At 40.0% G+C, this 18,642-nt stretch overlaps 1 protein-coding gene across 3 annotated transcripts; it reads right to left on the reverse strand.

Annotated features, from left to right (window-relative positions):
• Nucleotides 1-520: 520 nt before the first annotated feature.
• On the reverse strand, nt 521-17,976 carry slc1a6 (solute carrier family 1 member 6). 3 transcript variants are annotated; one of them, XM_036141244.1, is made up of 11 exons: nt 17,780-17,976; nt 10,592-10,858; nt 10,345-10,482; nt 9,940-10,147; nt 8,333-8,375; nt 8,076-8,204; nt 7,802-7,986; nt 7,389-7,622; nt 5,343-5,537; nt 4,187-4,321; nt 521-2,801 (listed from the first exon to the last, which is right to left on the reverse strand). In XM_036141244.1, exons 2-11 carry the CDS (start codon nt 10,812-10,814, stop codon nt 2,603-2,605), a joined length of 1,689 nt encoding a protein of 562 aa, XP_035997137.1. In that variant the 5' UTR covers nt 10,815-10,858; nt 17,780-17,976; the 3' UTR covers nt 521-2,602. The 3 variants fall into 3 exon arrangements, with proteins under 3 accessions (XP_035997137.1, XP_035997136.1, XP_035997138.1); XM_036141243.1 differs by lacking the exon at nt 17,780-17,976 and adding an exon at nt 16,303-16,418; XM_036141245.1 differs by lacking the exon at nt 17,780-17,976 and adding an exon at nt 12,626-12,726.
• Between the last annotated feature and the right edge of the window lie 666 nt (nt 17,977-18,642).

Genomic DNA, 18,642 nt, shown 5'->3' on the forward strand with positions numbered 1-18,642 from the left:
GCCCAGCTCTGGCGAGGCACGCAGGAGGCACCGGGCGTCGGGGGAACGGAGGGGAGAGAGGAGGGACGAGACGCATTGGCGGCCGCGCGGCACGGCAGGTCGCCCGGCCCGCATCCCCCCCCCCCCGCGAGCGGAGGAGTGCCGAAACAGGCGGCCAGCGCCTTGCGCGGACCTGACGGCTCGCCCTCCCCAACACCGGCCGGAGGTTGCTTCAGGGACGCCCGCTTCCCTCCCTCCGCTGGCGGGGACGGAGAGGAGGGGAGGGCGCCCCCTCGTAGCTCTGCTTGAACAGCAGGATGCGCTCACGAAAACCTCACGACAGCCGACTGAATTTCAAACATGTTTGATTTTCACCGATCGTCCGATTCCTGATCTGGAGGTAGTCGTGAGAAGCCAGTCCCCCCCTCCTCCCCCCCTCTACGATCAAGCTGAAATTCGGCCGATTCAAAAAATGCTCGCACGACTGAAGAATCGGCCCGAAAAGGGGAAAAACTCGTACAGTGTACGCCCGGCTTAAGAGAAGCGACTGTTTTGATTCAGACAACAATTGACCCTTCGCTGAGTCCCGCCCATGACCAATCATACATTAGCAAGCGTAACTGAGAGGGGAGGGCCTGGCAAACGTTCACTTCCTTCGAAAACTGCAGAGGCGGTCTCTGTACGGGACTTGCAAGTCTGATGAAAGATATCATGAACGTTCGGGTACTGTTGAATTTTTCGCTTTCCCAAAACCCAAGACAGACCTGGAGCGATATCAAATATGGATTAAACAATGTGGAAGACTCTATGAGCAGCTGGATCCATCAAAGATCACGAAAGATTACTAATTTTGTTCCAAGGCAAGATGCTAACGCTAACTAGCACACAGTTATTGGCTACACGACAGTAGTAGACAATCCGTTCAAAGTTTTTTGTTTTGTTTTTAAGGTAGATATGAACTGCATATTGAACAAACCCACCATGTGCAAACAATATCCCGAGGCGCTATAAAGAAAAAGAACACATTAAGCAGCCGGCTAGCATAACAGATACCGAAATCTAGTTTATAGCTTTCTGATTGAAAGAAGAAAGTTGGATTATAATAAAATAATATATTTCCTTACTCTACGATGCAAGAACATCCTTTATACATTTGTTTTGTATTTGAATTGTCAAGACACGGGGGGTGCCTGTATCTTGCAATATGAATGGTGAATGTCCTTGCTTCGATTTTTATGTCCTCTTCATCAACATTACTCCGCTGACAAATGATGCTGTGAATATATTTTTCATATGCACATTGCAGTCCTTTCTGTCTGGTCCTCTTTGGTGTGATATTTTTGATACACCACACCAAAAAATTTAAAAGACTTCCTTCGGAATATCTTTCTCAAAAATCACTGTGGAATCCATGACAATATGCGGGCGGCCAACAATGTTTGCCAGGCATAGCAACAGTAAACAAGGGGGGCGCGCCTTAGCAAAGGGTCAATTGCGGCTCGCAGCGAGGAAGCAAGTGGTAACATTGATGCTGTTATTTCATCAGTGATGTCCAGTCTACTGAATATTAATTCTTTAAAAGAACACCAGAGAACGGCTTTGAAGGCTTTTGTTGGTGGAAACGATATTTTCGCCTTTCTCCCGACTGGGTTTGGCAAGAGCCTGTAGCACGTCAGTAAAGATGGCAGACAAGTGGTTTATCCATTCATATGCAAGGATTTGTGATAAGGCCCCTCCTCCTGAAATACATGTCCAAAGGAGCAATCCCAGATCGATGTGTAGAGCTCAGCGTAAATACATCAATCTGGCAAGAGTCTGGTTATTGTTTAAAGCCATATAAAATATTTTTTGAGTGTCTGTCCCCCAACAGGACCTTTTAAAAGTAGCACTGTCATAAATTCATGGATAAACGCGGCTCAGAGTGAGCCCAGCGCAATGCAGCTTGGGTGAGTCTATTTTATCTTATTTAGGAAAGAGAGAGAGAGAGAGAGAGGGGGGGGGCTATTTATAGCTCTTGAACTAGTTGTTTATTTGTTGCGCAAATAAGAGACTTCACAGTAAAAAAAAGCATAATAATCCGCAAACTGCCACTCATGAAATTTACGAGAGACCAACAAGAAAAAAACAATCTATATGCTGCTTATAATAAGCAGACTTGGGAACAGTGTTACCAAGTCATTGGTGTTGTCATTTGTGTTCCTGATGCCAATGGCCTTACATTGGGCTGCCGTAAAGTTGTTTGTCTTACGACAAGAACGAGAACAGAGACGCAACACCGCCTCTGGGTTGATGCGCAGAAAGTTGCAAGTCTGTTTTTTCGGCCAGAGGCACTAGGGGTAGATGACAGACACCTCAATCGTCTCATAAACACTTAGATTACCATCACAGGGACTTAGAAGAGGATATATTATAATATATTTTACTATATTATATATAGTAAAAACTTTACTTAGTGGGAATTTAAGAAAGCCTTGTTGTATTTGTAAAAACAAGATGGTGCTCAGTTGACCCATTTCTTCACTTACTATTAGGTCCTTAAGAAAGTTCTGTATCTCAAAGGTCCTCACTCTCTTGCTGAAATGCCATCGGTATGTGAAGTCATTTCGGGTGAAAACAACTGTCCTCACATTGTGGTCTCATTGTTAAGGTGGTTGACGGTGTCGTTGTCCTGGCAGATGAGCTGGTACGGCTTCTCGTTCTCCTCAATCACAGAGTTACGCAAATCAGCATCTTGATTCTGCAGTTCTTCACGGGAAAGGTATTCCACGATGCCAGCACCGAGCGAGTCACCCAGCACATTGGTAGTGGTGCGCAAACGATCTCTGTAGTATTGAAAGAAAGAGAAGATATTAATTTGATGGAATAAGTAAAAGAAGGCTAAAAGGTTGAGGCTATTGATGTGGGCTTGATGGCCCACTACCCAGACTGGCAAAGCACCATGAGCACTCAAAAAAGAATGTTATGTCAGCTGGGCCACTAAATTGTCTTCTCTTGTTTATTTACATATACAGAAAACAAGGACCTGTGCCCTGCACAAGTACTGTAGGAAATATGATTGTGCACAGGGGCTGCCCAATGATACTGTGGTTGACAACAGATTTGTAGGGTCTATTTAACCAAATTTAAGGGTTATTTCAATATTTTTCAAGCGGGCTGGACAGCATTTGATCAACTCAATCAACTTCAACTTTTCGCCACCCGTTCCAACCTGCTTGGACATTTCTTCATCCCCTGTTCACACTCGCTATCGCTGTGGACATTTGATCCCAAGTGCTTAAAATCCTCCATCTTTTTCATCTCTGCTTGATGTAACCCCACAGCTCTACTTGGGTCTCTGTCATTCACACACATGCATTTTGTCTTGCTACAGCTAACCTTCATTCGTCTTCTTTCCTGGACAAACCTTGATATCTTTAGGTTTCCCTCCACCCTTTTTCTGCTCTCATCACAGATCACAATGTCATCCACCAACATCGTAGTCCATGGAGATTCCTGTCTAACCTCATCTGTCAATCTGTCTGAGGGTCTGAGAGTCGATACTTGATGCAGTCCCACTTCCACTTTGAACTCCTCTGTCACACCTACAGCTCACCTCACCGCTGTCTTACAGCTCTCCTCCAGGTCCTGCACTACTCTAACGTACTTTTTTGCTGGTCAAGACTTACTCATGCAATACCACATATCCTCTCGCAGCACCTTGTCATATGATTTTCCTAGATCTACAAAAACACAATATACTGTACATCTCCTTAACATTTGGGTCAAAACATTTTAAGGATCCTTCCAAAAGTCTACTTGTCCGTCTGCCCTTTGATAATTCATTTTTAAAGGCACACTACTAAATAGATAAATGTTTATTTAGCTCTTAATGTTTCAGTAAAGTTATACCAACTGCACATGTCTATAGAATGACCTTCAGACGTGTGTATTTGGTTGTATGTGGGACAGTGGGTCTGGCTTTTTGGACAACAGAAAATGGGTTATGCCTTGGGCAAGATGCAAGAACCATCACTGCCTATACCAACCAAAAACATTGGCATTTATCAACTACAAATATCCTCCCAGGCTTTCTAATCTGTTGCCTTGCATTATGTATCAATAACCTTTGTAGATGTGCAGTTTCTGGGCTCTCTGAAGCTCTACAATGACATTTAGGCTGGCAGTCCCAGACCAATCCCCATCAAGCTGACATTTAGTGGGAACTCACAAGAACCAATCCACGGCGATGATCAGTGTTATATCCTCTGTGGGTAGTCCCACCGATGTCAATACGATCACCATGGTCACCAGGCCAGCCTGAGGGATGCCTGCAGCTCCGATGCTGGCAGCCGTTGCTGTGATACTGAGTGGGAGGTGGGAGAGATGGAAAGGAGAGTGGAGACATTTAATAAAGGGAAACAAACAGCACATGTGCACTCTTAGTAGTGTAGTAGAGTGATGAAACCAAACAAGGAGATATTACACTACCTACTACAAACTGTGTTACACATTCACATCATATTTAAGATAACTTAATCAGAAAACACGTCCAATGGAACACATGCTTGCAGAAAATCCTAAGCTAGAGCCACAAGTAAGTTCTTTGCAAAAAGTTGAAGGACAATGAGGGGCTTAAGAAGAGAAATCAGCTGTAAATCTGGATATTTTCTTTTCACCTCACCTAATCTTTTAGTTCACATTAAATATTTCCACCAAAGTTTGTAAACCTGTAATAAATTAATGGAGCCTTGCCAAACACCTACATTTCTTTAAACACTTTTATCAGTTGTGCATCAATGAATGTTGTTGTTTTGTGCCAAATTCCCTTGTTCTGATTACAAAACAGAAAATGCAGAGGTGACAAAAACTTTGATCGGCATTAGATTTTACAAATAAAATACCTGGACAACTGACAGAAAACTATATATATATATATATATATATATATATATATATATATATATATATATATATATATATATATATATATATATATATATATATATATATATATATATATATATATAATGTACATTTCAAGAAATAAAAAATTTAATTAACAAAGATATATATTTATTTTCTGTTATTTGATGATTAAATTACAGTGGCTTCATAAAATTAAGGTTTTTAGGTCTGATATCCAAACTTCTGAAATTGTATTGCAGCATAATACACTAAGATAAGATTAACAGATGTGTTCACATTTCTTATTGAAGACCTTTTAGACAACATACTGGAAGGTTTGGTGAGCTGGCTTCAAATATCTCTTGTAATAATCAACAAATTCTACAAACAAAAAGTTTAATCATTTAGGTAAAACATGAATTCCACTCTTTCATCACGCTGTGTATTTTGTTATTAGATATTGATGAAAATTTGTCAACCTGATGGTGAGAATCTGCCCAAAGTTCAGGTCCATGTCATTGACTTGAGCAATAAAGATGGCCGCCACAGCCTCATAGAGAGCGGTCCCGTCCATATTGATGGTGGCTCCCACAGGAAGGACGAAGCGTGTCACTCTCTTATCAACATGATTGTTTTCCTCAAGACATCGGAAGGTGATGGGCAGTGTAGCAGAGCTGCAACGGAGAGTGGAAAGAAAAAAAAAAAGAAATATTATGTAGATATTATGGCGTCTGTGGTAACAGTCCATCCGCTGTCCACTGTCTTTCCCTTATCAGAGATTGGATTGTGAAGGTAATAGGCCAAGCAGGGCAACTCAGACACGACTACTCTGCTCTCCAGCCCACAAAGATGCATGTGAAGTTTACAGGTGACACCACTGTGGTTGGTGTAATATCCAACAAGGATGAGATCCAATACAGTGCACTGTTTGACCTTCTTCCACCAGGTAAATGCTTCAGAAACACTAAATCAAAAACCAAAAGTCAAAAACAGTTTTTACCAAAAGCTGTAAGGGTTATCGCCCCCTGCTGAGAATCAATGATGCTTGTTATATGTTACAAACACTCTACTGCCTTTTTGCACACTCTGGTTTCTCAGGGAATTGTCTGGCTAGACACCCATCCATGCAGATTGCACAGTTCTGTAAAAGGAAGGTTTAAAATGATTGCCCAGTATTTACTGTGAGCATGAGTGTATCAACGATAGAGAGTTCAGCGGATTCATTCATGCCACAACACAGTAATCTATATTTGTAGCAAAGAAACTGCTTCTGGACTTTTTGGACTAAGAAACGGGTCTTATGAGACCCTAAATACTATGTTTTAAGCTTTTCAGGAAGCCTATTGGTCAGTGCAATCAACTGTTTTCATTAAAAAGTGTGGAAATATTATGTCTTCTTGTGTCTGCGTGTTACATGTAATCTGTGTGCATTCTTAGCCGGTGTCTGTCTCATCGAAAAGTTTTCTATGGTAGCACATATTGACAATAAAGAGTCTTGAGTGGTCCTCACACATACACACTGTCCTGGACAAGGCCCAGAAAACATGGCAGGTTCACCTTAAAGGAACAATAGGGACAGCAGAGAGAATCATCAAGGCTGATATACCTTCATTTCAGGATTTATACAGGTCTGGGGTCAAGAAAAGGGCACCTAGCATCCTGCATGCAAACTATGTAGACTTCTACCTTCGCGTCTACACAACAGAGCTCTATTTACAAAAACCAGCTGCCACAGAGACAGTTTCTTCCCCCAGGCTGTCAATCCGACGAACACTGAACAGAATACCCAGATAAATACCTTGCTTATTTGCACCAATCCAACCATGTCTTCCTCTTTATACAATCATATGTATATACATATTTACATAAGAACTATTGTTGCACTGATACCGATACCAGTATTGGTCGGGGCTCCGATTCAGCAATAAAATGGTGGTATCGGTATTGGCGAGTACCAACAAATAGGGCACCGATACCATTTTTATGTTTGCATGTCACTTGAACGCAGCCTTCTCTCTCCCGACTACTATTATACATGTTATATAAGTTCATGAAAGTTCCACTATTTTGGCGTTTGAGAGCCAAAACTCAGGGTTTAAAAGAGATTATTCAATTATTAATGTAATTTTGCTGTCTTACTGTTGCACTACTATTATACATGTTATTATTTCACAAATGTTGCACTATTTTGGCCTTTGAGAGCCAAAGGTTTATTCAACTATTGTCACCCATTCCAGGTAGGCAATAAAAAGTTCTACTACCCTCAGTAGTATGCAGTTCTTCATATATACACACACACACATGAATTTCAAACAGATGGCATCGGTATCGGCCAATACTGCACAGCCAGGTATCGGGGCCAAAAAATGGCATCGGCGCAACACTAATAAGAACACAGACAGACAGACGTCTTTATTGAGGGCAAAGTGGAACCAAAGTTCCTTGTTTGTGTCCAGAACTTAGCAAATAAACCTGATTCTGAGAGAAATAAGCCAACTAAGAACCCTTTACTTGATGTAACTCACCTTGAGGATGTCCCTAAAGCAGTGATGAGGGCCTGCAGCAGGCCGCCGATGAAACTGTAGGGGTTTCTTTTGGTAACCAGAAAGTAGAGCAGCGGGAGGACAAAGAGTCCGTGGATTAGAAGACCCACAATGACGGATATTGTGTACATCCCCAGCTGACCGCCCACTTCTGCCAGATTCTTCATCTCCACTATTTTCCCAGCAATCAGAAACATGATTCCAACAGGAGCGTACCTGCAGAAGGAGGTGATTCAGACAGGAACATTGTGTACTGCAATAAACAAACATGACAAAATGCCTCTGAGGGACTTTGAATTGTCGAGTATGTCTAATTAATAACCAACATTTCATTTTTTAAAACAAGTTAGAAAAATCCATTTTGCATAAAGAGTTGGAATTGGGCTTTTATTTACCAAATGATGATGGCTACCAGCCTCATTATAGCTTCGTTTAAGCAGTCAAAGAACTGCTTAAGAGCCTGTCCCTGCTCCTTCATGTTGCCAATGACCAGGCCGAAACACATGGAGAAGACCACCAGACCCAGAGCGTTCACCCCAGCTGAGGAACTAGTTACAGGGACAATTTCCTCCACCGTCTCCTGCAGAAGGCAACAGAAACAGCTGTTTATAATACAGATGTAGGGCTTGAAACTTAAAAATAGAAGATTATGTCTTGATTTGAATTTACCTGTATGGTGTGTAACACCCTTGTGAGGTTTTCACTCAGGTCAGAGTCTGTTAAGTTGAGCGAGTCAGTGAGGTTCATAGACACGGTGACGTTCCTTGTGCGAACAATCGTCTTGTACACCGTTTTATGCTGCAGATAAACCCATGGGTCAAGTTATCAAAAGGACATGAATACTTTTACACGTTGTGTTAATTGGCAGAAGTCTTTTATTTAATTGTAATACAGACCAGAACTGGGAGAAACAAAAACAGATTTACCTGACTGAAACATGCTTCTACCAGATTGGGGGGGAACATGTTCCTAGATGGAAAGACAAAACCTTCAGATTAGTTAAAACAGTTTGAAATATCACAAATACTACTGTACCAGTGTCCAAATTAATCATTAAGCAGTACAGTGGATACAAATAGTGTACAGACCGCTGGTAAAATATCTGTTTTTGTGATATAATAAATGATTAAAATCAACCTTTAGTGTGAAATATATTCCATACAATTCAACTGAAAAGAAACGTCAAATCTGCTGGGGGGTAAAAGTCCAAAAATAAAAAAAAAACTGCCACTCCCTGGTTGCATAAATGTGCTCAGCCATAAACTAATACTTATATCTTTTGATTCATTTCCTGTATTCAGTCTGTGTGGGTTCCCCCGGCAACAATTTTAGTTACTCTAATTAACAATGAATGATGTTCAGTTGTGTTAGTAGGATTTTTTTTTGCATTTACATTCTTCAGCTAAATCCATAGCTTATAAAGGATCAAAAATTATCTTATGAGACAACAGCATCAGTCAGGAGTAACAGAAGAAAATGTGGAATAAGAGATACATTGAAAAACCTGGACACTGACAAGAGGACAAGACTTAAACTGGCGACGGACAACGCCGAGAGACTGACAGCAGAGCAGAAAGTGCAGCAAGAATTTATCGACTGTACTCTATTAGAATAACAAAGAGTTCATTTGTTTAAATGTTTTGCAATGAACAGATGAGGAGCAGGAACCACATGAATGCACACAAGGACCGATCACATCTACCTGGGCAGGTAATCATTCTTTTCTTTTCTCACTTAAGTTCCATGGGAGCTTGGAAACATTATATTATCACACACAAAAAAACAGAAGAAAAAAAAAACACTGCCATACTGGGAATTACAGTGGTGGCAGGATTATGCTTGGGGCTTATTTTCTTCAGATGGAAGTGAACTTTTTTGTCAGATTGGATTAAGTTATGAGCACTTCCAAATATCTTCTTCAGGGTAATGACCATGAAGAAGGCCACAAGCCGAAACGCGTCGGCCTGTCAATAAAGTTTGCTCCCGAACCTTCAAGTGTTGCTGAAGTTTTCATGGATCATTTCCACGTACCAGTTTTGACCCAAACCTTTCAGACGCCTACTGGAAAGCTGAACACGGCCGCTGTATTTTAGCATCACTGGGAGTCAAATCAACATAAGAATGGCTCCACCAGATGAACATCAAAGTTTTGCAATGGCCGAGAAGTTTTGCACATTGGAGTGGGAAATTATTGTCAAGTCGAGATGTGGCCTTCTGACAGATTTCCACCAGTCTGAATGCTAACAATAAATTACAACAACAAAACACACCTAATTAGCTTGTTGCAGCTTTTTTGTTTTCTGTGTTCCACCTAACAGCTTGGCTTACATTTTTCAGTTTAAATGCCCAGGATACAGGTCTCACTAAAAGTAGAAAGCATTTCCAACATATTTATCAAGTTCTCTTTATTTTACATCAGTAAAAACAGGTACTTTGAAAAGGGTGTGTAGACTTTTCAAATCCCCGTTGTGCACTGCGTCTTGCAATATTTCGGGCAAATATGTTGATCCCACCAAAACCTCTGAGGCCTTACCTGACGAGGTCCAAAAAAGCATCAGTAGCTTGAATTGGTTCAATATTTCCATTTTTCACCACAGGACTGTCCCTGCTGCCTCTCCCCGGCCGGATGATCATGACGATCACGATGCCGATAAACACTGCGATCAGGGTGGTCACCATGTAGTAGACCACCGCGCGTACACCCATCTTGCCAGATGCTTTGCTGTCCAATGAGGAGATGCCTGTGACGTGGAAAAAAGTGTTTGGATGCTGTAAATTTAAAGTTAACTATTGTGAAAATGTACCATTTCTAAATTCTAAGTAAAATTAACAAGGAGACAACGAAAAGATAAGAAAAGATGTGGAAATATATTTCAGCTATGAAAACCATTTCAATGCCTGGTATTTAAGTATTTATCGGTACTCGTCAGAACCCAACCTGTGACCAAACTGGAAACGATGAGAGGCAGCACCAGCATCTTCAGCATCCTCATCAGGAGCTCCCCAGGAAAGGAAAAGTATTTTATTTCCCTGAGGGACAGGTTGTAGGGGCGTAGAGCAAAGCCCAGCATTACACCTGAACAGAAAAAAAAATCCCACACATGCAAACAAATGAATAAAGTTACATAGATCCAACTGATACGTCCACTGAGATACCGGTGCAACGTGTTTTCGTCTCCACTGACCCAGAGCCACGGCGGCGACGGTGAACAAAACAAACAGGTTCCTCCTGAAGAAACCCTTGAGGCTTTTTCTGCCGATGGAGCCGATCCTCTGCTTCATGCCGCTGGCTCTCCTCTCCATGGCTCTGCGAAGGCGCCTCCCGAGGTCAACTTTGTCCGGCAACGCTGGTTTTTCTGCGTCCTCGTTCAGGAAAAGACTTGCACTGTTGGCTGGTTTCTCGCTCATAATAAGCTCCAGCACCTGGTCCAGGAGGCAGGTCTCATGGGAGACTGAAAGATGATTGAAAAGAATATTTAGTTCATAAACAGATTGAGGACATTCTAAGGAGAAATCTCCCCATGGACCGACTGGTCCTTTCTGTTTGGTTAGTTTTCGATGTGTAGCCTGATTCTGTTCAATTCAATTAAATTTTATTTTTAATAATGTCAATTCACAACACATCTCCTCTCAAGGCTCTTTACAAAGTCAATTCCATCAAATCTCACAGACACATTGGTCAAAAAGTTTCCTATCTAAAGAAACCCAGCAGATTGCATCGAGTCATTGACTTGCAGCATTTGTTCCTCCTGAAACAGCGTAGAGCCACAGAGGACAGCCGTCTGCATTGTCGATGGCATGCGTGAAGCGACAGTGGAGAGGAAAACTCCCCTTTAACAGGAAGAAACCTCCAGCAGAACCAGGCTCGGTGTGAACGGTCATCTCCATCGACCGACTCGGAGTTTGAGAAGACAGAGCAGAAACACAACAAGAACGAAGAAGCACTGATCCAGGAATACTTTCTATGTTAGAGAGGGTAATGGCAGACTAGCTCCAAAAGTGTCTGCATAAATTATGCATACATGTATTCATTGTTTGTTTTCATAAGTGTTCATCGAGTCCAATCTCAAGACCTTTTATGTTTTTGTTGTCTGTAAATTGCCTTAGTTGTTATACTTTAAGCCAATAAAGTTAAAAAAATGAATATTTGTCCCTATTCTGTAGGATGTGTCTTGGATGGAAGATCACAGGGAGAGACCCCGACAAGGACTAGATCTTAGCATCTGTGCAGTACTGCAAGTCAAAACTAAGCGGTGACCAAAGATTAAACATGGTGTGGATAGTGATGGTGTATCTCTGAAGGACACTTCATGTTAGGGCAGTTGATTATTGTCATTGTCAATTAACAGGCATCCTTGTTAGTTAACTTAGCTTTATGTTTAGAAAAAAGTCTCAACAATACATAATTTGTGTCATTTGGGGGAGAGGTGGCTTAGTGCTTAGAGCACAGGGCTTGTGTCCTGTAAAAGGCACAAATCCCTGGTTTGAATCCTACAGACTTCCCCTCAGGGTCCATGAACCAGCACCAGAATGCTCTCCGGGCGTTGCACTTTGGCACCCAACTGCTTCCTGAATGGGATGGGTTAAATGCAGAGGACACATTTCTTTGGCAGGTATGGTGGAATGACAAAATAAATGTATTATTATTTTGAAACAAGTTTTTTTTATGGAAATAGTATTTAGAATAATTTCAACTAAAATAAAACTAAAAAGGTTGCTTTTTCCACTATTTTCTGACTTCTTGTTGAGTAAATTGATGGAGCAACAAAGATAAACATAAGAACGTAAAGAGATAAGCAGTAACAGGCAGTTCAACATTCTCACCTCACTTAAAGCCAAATGTTGTGTCCTGTTGTAGATAGCCATTCACAGTTTCTCCATTGAGCTGTTATTTTACTTTGAAACAACATGACTGGATTTTTATGCACACCAGAACATGTTACAAATTTCACAACAAATAATACAAACAATTATATTGTTTTAGCTTTAGTAAAAAACCCAAACTGCAGGTGCTGATTCAGCTTTCTTTTTTTGCTGATTCTGTCTGTGGGTTTGTTACCAGTAACTACAGCTGAAAAAAAAACTCTCATCTGACTCACTAATTGTCACTACAGCAGCATGAACCTCCTGTTTTGAAATAAACTAATTTAAATGTTTTGTTATATGTCACAACTGAAAACAGATGTGACAGCAGAGTACAAAGATTAGTCGAGTCTTACCGTGTTTGTCTTTCGTCTTTGTGCAAGTAGTAACACGTGGCTGTTGGTCTTACTTCTTCCTATCTGGGCTGCCAACCTGCTTCCTCTTAAACAACACCCTTTGCAAACAGACTGGACTTCCCGCGCTTTCACTCATTGACGTTGTCATCTCTTTATATAATTATTTTAAGATCATCTTTGTGATTTGGACACTTAAACACTTGACTGCAGTTATTTCTCATTTGTGCAACATTATTTTTCACTGATATAAATATTTTTTCCCATTGATCAATAAATCTAACATTATATATATATATATATATATATATATATATATATATATATATATATATATATATATATATATGCTGCATAAAAAACATATTTTATTGCTATATAATATCTTTTTGTGAGATCTTGGACAGCACAGTGCCACAAACCCTCTATAAAATAAAATGTAATGTTTTACAAACCACAAATTCAAAGAGGAATCCACCACTGTTCCAAATAAATAATTTGGTTTTGCTAATGGCAAATGAAAAGGTGGATTAAAATATGCAGTTCTCATGATCAGATCTGTTGCATCCAGTCATGGGTGGAGAACAATGACTGAACTGGACACACAAAACAAACTCTGAAACCCAGAATGCACAGCATTAGCGCATTTTCACGACAGCTCCTAGGAACGAGGAGTTTCACAGCTGGACTCCCAGTGACGTTACGTTAGTGATGGTTTTGGATTTGATTCCAGTTTCACGTCGTTGTGTATGAAGGTGACTGTGATTGGGTGAATGGCTCTAGTGTAAAGCGCTTTGAGTGGTCAGTATTACTGGAAAGGCACTATATAAATTCAGTCCATTTAATCTGTCAGTGATAGCTAGTTAACACAACATTAACAACCAATTGTCCAAAACTTTATTGATTTTTAATTCAGCAATTTATAATTGAAACATTATTAAAATTGTGTTATAATTTTCACTTGTGCTTTGTATTGTGAGCTGTTTTTTTTTTGTTTTTTTTACCGATAGCAAATGGTGTTTGTAAAGCTATCCCAAATTCCTCAAAACAAATCTCAGTTCTTAAAGATATTTACACTGAACTGTGAAATCATGGCATCTGTTTATAGGTTTTGGCTTCAGTTTTATCCTTGTTTTGTTCCGTTTAACATTTTTTTTTCACTTTTTTGTGCACTTCAGTTTATTTATGTTGATTATTATTTTCATTTTTTTTTTCTTTCTTTGTAGTTTTGTTCAAAGGATCAATATGCAAAATGCAATTATTTTAGATAGAAAGAACTAAAAAAATAGTGATGTGAAGAACTGAAAGTATCTTTTTTGATTAACTTGCATGCAGGTCCATGTGAATAGCTGCCACTCAGGGCTTAGCCCCTCCCTGCTCATAAAATGCCATCGTCAGAGCAGTGTGGCATAGGAGCGAACCGTTCCCTATTTCTCTCACTCTGCTGAGTTCTCCTACTGTTCTCCAATTTGCATTGTTTGTTGTTATTTAAACTTTTAACTTTATGTTCTCCATGTCTGTTTTCTCTTCATAGAAGGTACAACTGGTCTAGCGTTCTATTAGCTGTGACACCATCCAGGGGGACAGATTTTTATGCGGTTACGCCTTTCAGCCACAGATGAACGGCGTTGTACATCCCTTAAAATTAATGATCCTAAAAACTCCGGCCAAAGTGTAGATTTATAAACGCTCCAGTTTAGAACCTGTGTGTGAAAAGACGGATATTAATGTCTGCGGTCTGTGACGAATATTGCTGCGCTGCGTCACACATGTGCCACCATTGTTTATACACTTGGCCGTACGGTGGAGTTAAAAATTACTCCCAATCGACATCGTCATTATTGACTTTATATTCTGATACGTTGTTTAAAAGAAACTCAAATTCTTTATCTGTCCACAAGATCCAACTTCCCGGCGCCATGATTCATTCCTAACAGGGAGTCGTGGTTATTTTGAAGGATTCTGATTGGCTGACATAAGTTTCAGTTTTGCGCTACACTTCCCTCTATGTGTCTGGTGTATTTAACAAAACGCTCGGTGCCGTATTTCTGCGGTTGGTGTGGATGAAAACGTTTCTAAAAAATCTCTCTTGTGTTTGGTATTATTTTTAAACACGGTGTGGGTGAGATATTAGGGTTTTTTGTGAGAATTCATTTTGCAGGTAAGGTTAGAAAGAACCACAGACCCTGAGGCATTCTTTAGCAGTCAATGAGCCAACCACAGATGATTTAACGTAATCTTCCATACTCTACCAATAGTTTACTGTTAGGAAAAATGCAGTTATGTCACTATCTTCCTCCGGTCCTTCCATGTTATTTTGGTTTGATTTGTCGTCCTAAAGAGTCATATTTCATGTTAATCATCAAGCCCAAACTGGCATCAGAATAATAACCATAATGGTCAAAAATAGAAAGAATTTAATTAAGTCACTTACCAATGGCAACAAAATGATTTGCAATTGATGAGTAAATGAGTACAAATTGTACTTTTGTGTGTGTGTGTGTGTGAACAAAATAGTAGCTGGTTGGAATGAAATAGCAATGCATGACTCCAAATGAGGGTAAAAATTGTCAGTGGTGACCCAGAATTAATTCATACGCTGGCGTCTTTAATCTTAAAAGCATTCTTTTTGTTGCAAAAGATACATAAATTAGTCGTCTACCAACTCAGGTCAGTCTTCTCAGCGGGCAGACATCCTTTCTCTGTCAATTATAAACATGTTCTTTCTCCACGTGTTAATTTAACAGGAACAACGTGCCAAGGATATGTTGCTCCAGATGAAAAAAAGCTAAAAGCATTTGGTTCTCTCTGATTCCACGACTGAGCAGATGGACCAGCTACGATTACAACTGAGCACAGTCAGCTGCAAAAACCACACACTGCTATTATCTAGGTATGGAGAGCAGCACTATGCATGCAGTGAGCTCTAGATTTTAAAGCTGAAAGCCACAATAAATGTACAACCATAGAGCTCAGACCACCTTCATGTCCAGCCTTGTAGCGTGATGTTAAAGACAATTCATTTGTTTTACTAACAGAGCTGCGCAATGGTTTTAAATCCCACTAGTTTTACTGAAAAGGTTGTTTTGTCCATCTTTGTGGATCAAAAAGTCACATAACAGTAAAAAAAAAAAAAAAAGTCAATTTAAAATGCACATTTTGCATGTAAAATGCAAACAAACATGTAACATGCATGTTTGTTACATATAAATGGATATTGGTCATGCTGTTATTGCTTTATAGCACAGATGGTGATTATTTCCAATGAGCGGCAAAATACTTAAAATTAGCCACTTCAAGAGGATCGCTACAAAAGTCACAAAACCGCTGAACTCTCAGATATGACCAAACACTGAATATGAGAACATTAATGTGAACATTAAGTGGAAGAAAGGATGGTGGAAAGTGGTGCCAATTACACACCCCAAGTTCAGGCTACCATGTTGAAACGTAAACGGATCCCAACATTTGGCCTCAGTCTTGTTTTATATAATTATAATGTTAATGTAAGATTCAACAATGAAATACTAATAGCTCCTCAACAATAAAACAAGTACATGTTGCCTTTACAAATACAGAGCATCTCCTATGATTCATTCATAACACCCGAGCAAAAGGCTCTGAATAAGTATTTCTCTCTGACAGTCAGGTATAATTTAAGGTTTTCATTGACTACTCACCACTCATGGTTACAGTCTCTGTCAAGCAACCCAAACAAAGTCAAGTGACGGTCAGAGCTCGGCCAGAAAAACACTGCAACGTCTCAGAGCTGTGTTAGTGTGTGAGGTCCGGAAGCCGAGCCGCACAATGGTTACACATCTCTGCTCTGTGCTCATAAACAGGCAGACATGAAAAGGCCTCTCCTATGGCCTGACCTTCTCATACATCCACACACACCTGCAACACACACACACACACACACACACACACACACACACCTGCAACACACACACACACCCTAAGGACAAACCAACTTTTACTGCATCTCCAGACGGGTTACACACACAGTTTACTGATCAAACTTTTTAATCAGATATCATGACCACCAAATTTGCACCAAAGCATCACTATTCACTCACTGATGCGTCCAAATGAAAAGCACTGCCCTCAATTTACATGAAAATGTGAATGACCTGAACATACATTACTTTCTATGCAGAATTGGGGTTTAAAGTCTGATGATAAAAAGCTGGTAGAGCTTTTCCAAGGATGTTTCCCCCAAATCGTGTTTTTTTTTTTTTTTTTTCGTAACCTGGATGAGTCACTCATGGAGTAATGTTGGTAGGCCACTCCTGGGAAAGTTTACCAATGTTCTCCGTTTTATCTCCATTAGTGGATAATAGCGCTCACTGAGCTTTGCTGGAATCCCAAATCCCTTCCAGACTGATAAAAGTCAATCCCTTTGTTTCTTTTCAGCCAGTTATTTATTTTTTGATGTGTTGAAATAGTTGCTTTTAGTTGGTTTGTCTGATATTAGAATTTGCTAGATGATATGAAACATGTAAGAGTGTCAATCTAGAATAAAAGAAATCTTTCAGGGTGCAATTACATTTTCACAGCATAACAGATTTTACTTTTTTTTTTTTTTTTTTTTTTACCAAATCCACGATAAAACTGGTACTACCACTGAATTGTGCTGGAAAAACTACACTCAAGTATTTGCTTGGGCACAGAGTATGTCATTGACAAAGAATAATGATGTTTAACGAGAATTTCAGACTATTTATGAGACAAGGTTTGACTGATTAACAATATGAGAATAAAACAATGTCTTTAGAGGCAAACAAAGCAAAAGCAAACTAAAAGGTAATTTAAAAACTAATTTAAGCAGCATTAACTTTTACTTTAGTGCATGTCTTTCATTCAGAGTCCCCCCAGGGATATGTATCAGCATCTATTTTAAGTCAGTATATACATTTGATAAAAATAATTAGCCTACTATAAAACTCCTAATTTATAAGTCAGCAAAGCAGAAGAAATGTGAGCCAGCATTCCGATCGATTTATGCTACAAAAATAACAATAATAATATAATAAATTACAATATAGATGGATAGAGAACATTTACACTGTACACAAAATGCATTTTAAAAGTAATTTCGATATATACTCTATCAGTTAAATAGAAAAAGCTGTTTACACCCAAAGTCTCACCCACCTGTTTGTCCAAGACGATGCTCACTCCATCATGTGGATCTCTCTGTCCTCACTACACAGCTTTCTGCTGCTAATGAAGCAGCGATGCCCACTCACAGGCTCTCCCCTCATCAACTGCTCTGTAAACCACCGGCTTTACAATGTAAACCGATGCAGCGCTTCATGCTTTGCAAGGAGGCGCACTGGTGTGTAGGTGGAGAAGAGGTGGAGGATTCTTCAGGGGTGAAAATGATCATTTACGGGTATAAAACAAAAAAAAAGCACCATGGGAATGCACTGCTTTGTTAGGGGATTTTATTAAGCCTGGCTAAATGATTTCTTTAGAACATTTATGCAAAATAAAAGCTACTGTTCGTTAATGTTTTTGGCTCCTGAAGGTTGTACGCGGTGCACGTACACAGTGATTGCTATGACAACATGCATGTGCTCGCTGCTTAACTCCAGGGAACTGGTTGTATCTGTTACCCTGCTGGCATCCAGCTGCCCAGCTCTCTGCTCTCACACCCACACATCACACTGGTGTTCGCAAAGGCTGCATTAACATGCATGAACATTAAGTTGGAGAGAAAAGCAGCTGCTCGGCACGCAGCCGTGCTATACCGTGTATCATTCAGAGGGAACTGCACTAAGCTAAACAGAGGAACAAATTCAAGTTTTCACAGAATACAAAAAATTTATAATTATTACTTTATGTGGCGTAAAATGTTTAGTAGAAATTCAAGTTTCACGTCTGTCAGACTGCATGTAGGCTATACAATCCACAGAGAGTGCTGCAGAACCAAACTTAATAAATAGATAAATCCTTATAACGATCTCCGAAATTATCAACTGCAGTTTGAATTTGAACAGTAGATGGCATTCGCT

The sequence above is a fragment of the Fundulus heteroclitus genome, chromosome 9, assembly GCF_011125445.2.
Source record: "Fundulus heteroclitus isolate FHET01 chromosome 9, MU-UCD_Fhet_4.1, whole genome shotgun sequence".
NCBI lineage: Eukaryota > Metazoa > Chordata > Actinopteri > Cyprinodontiformes > Fundulidae > Fundulus > Fundulus heteroclitus.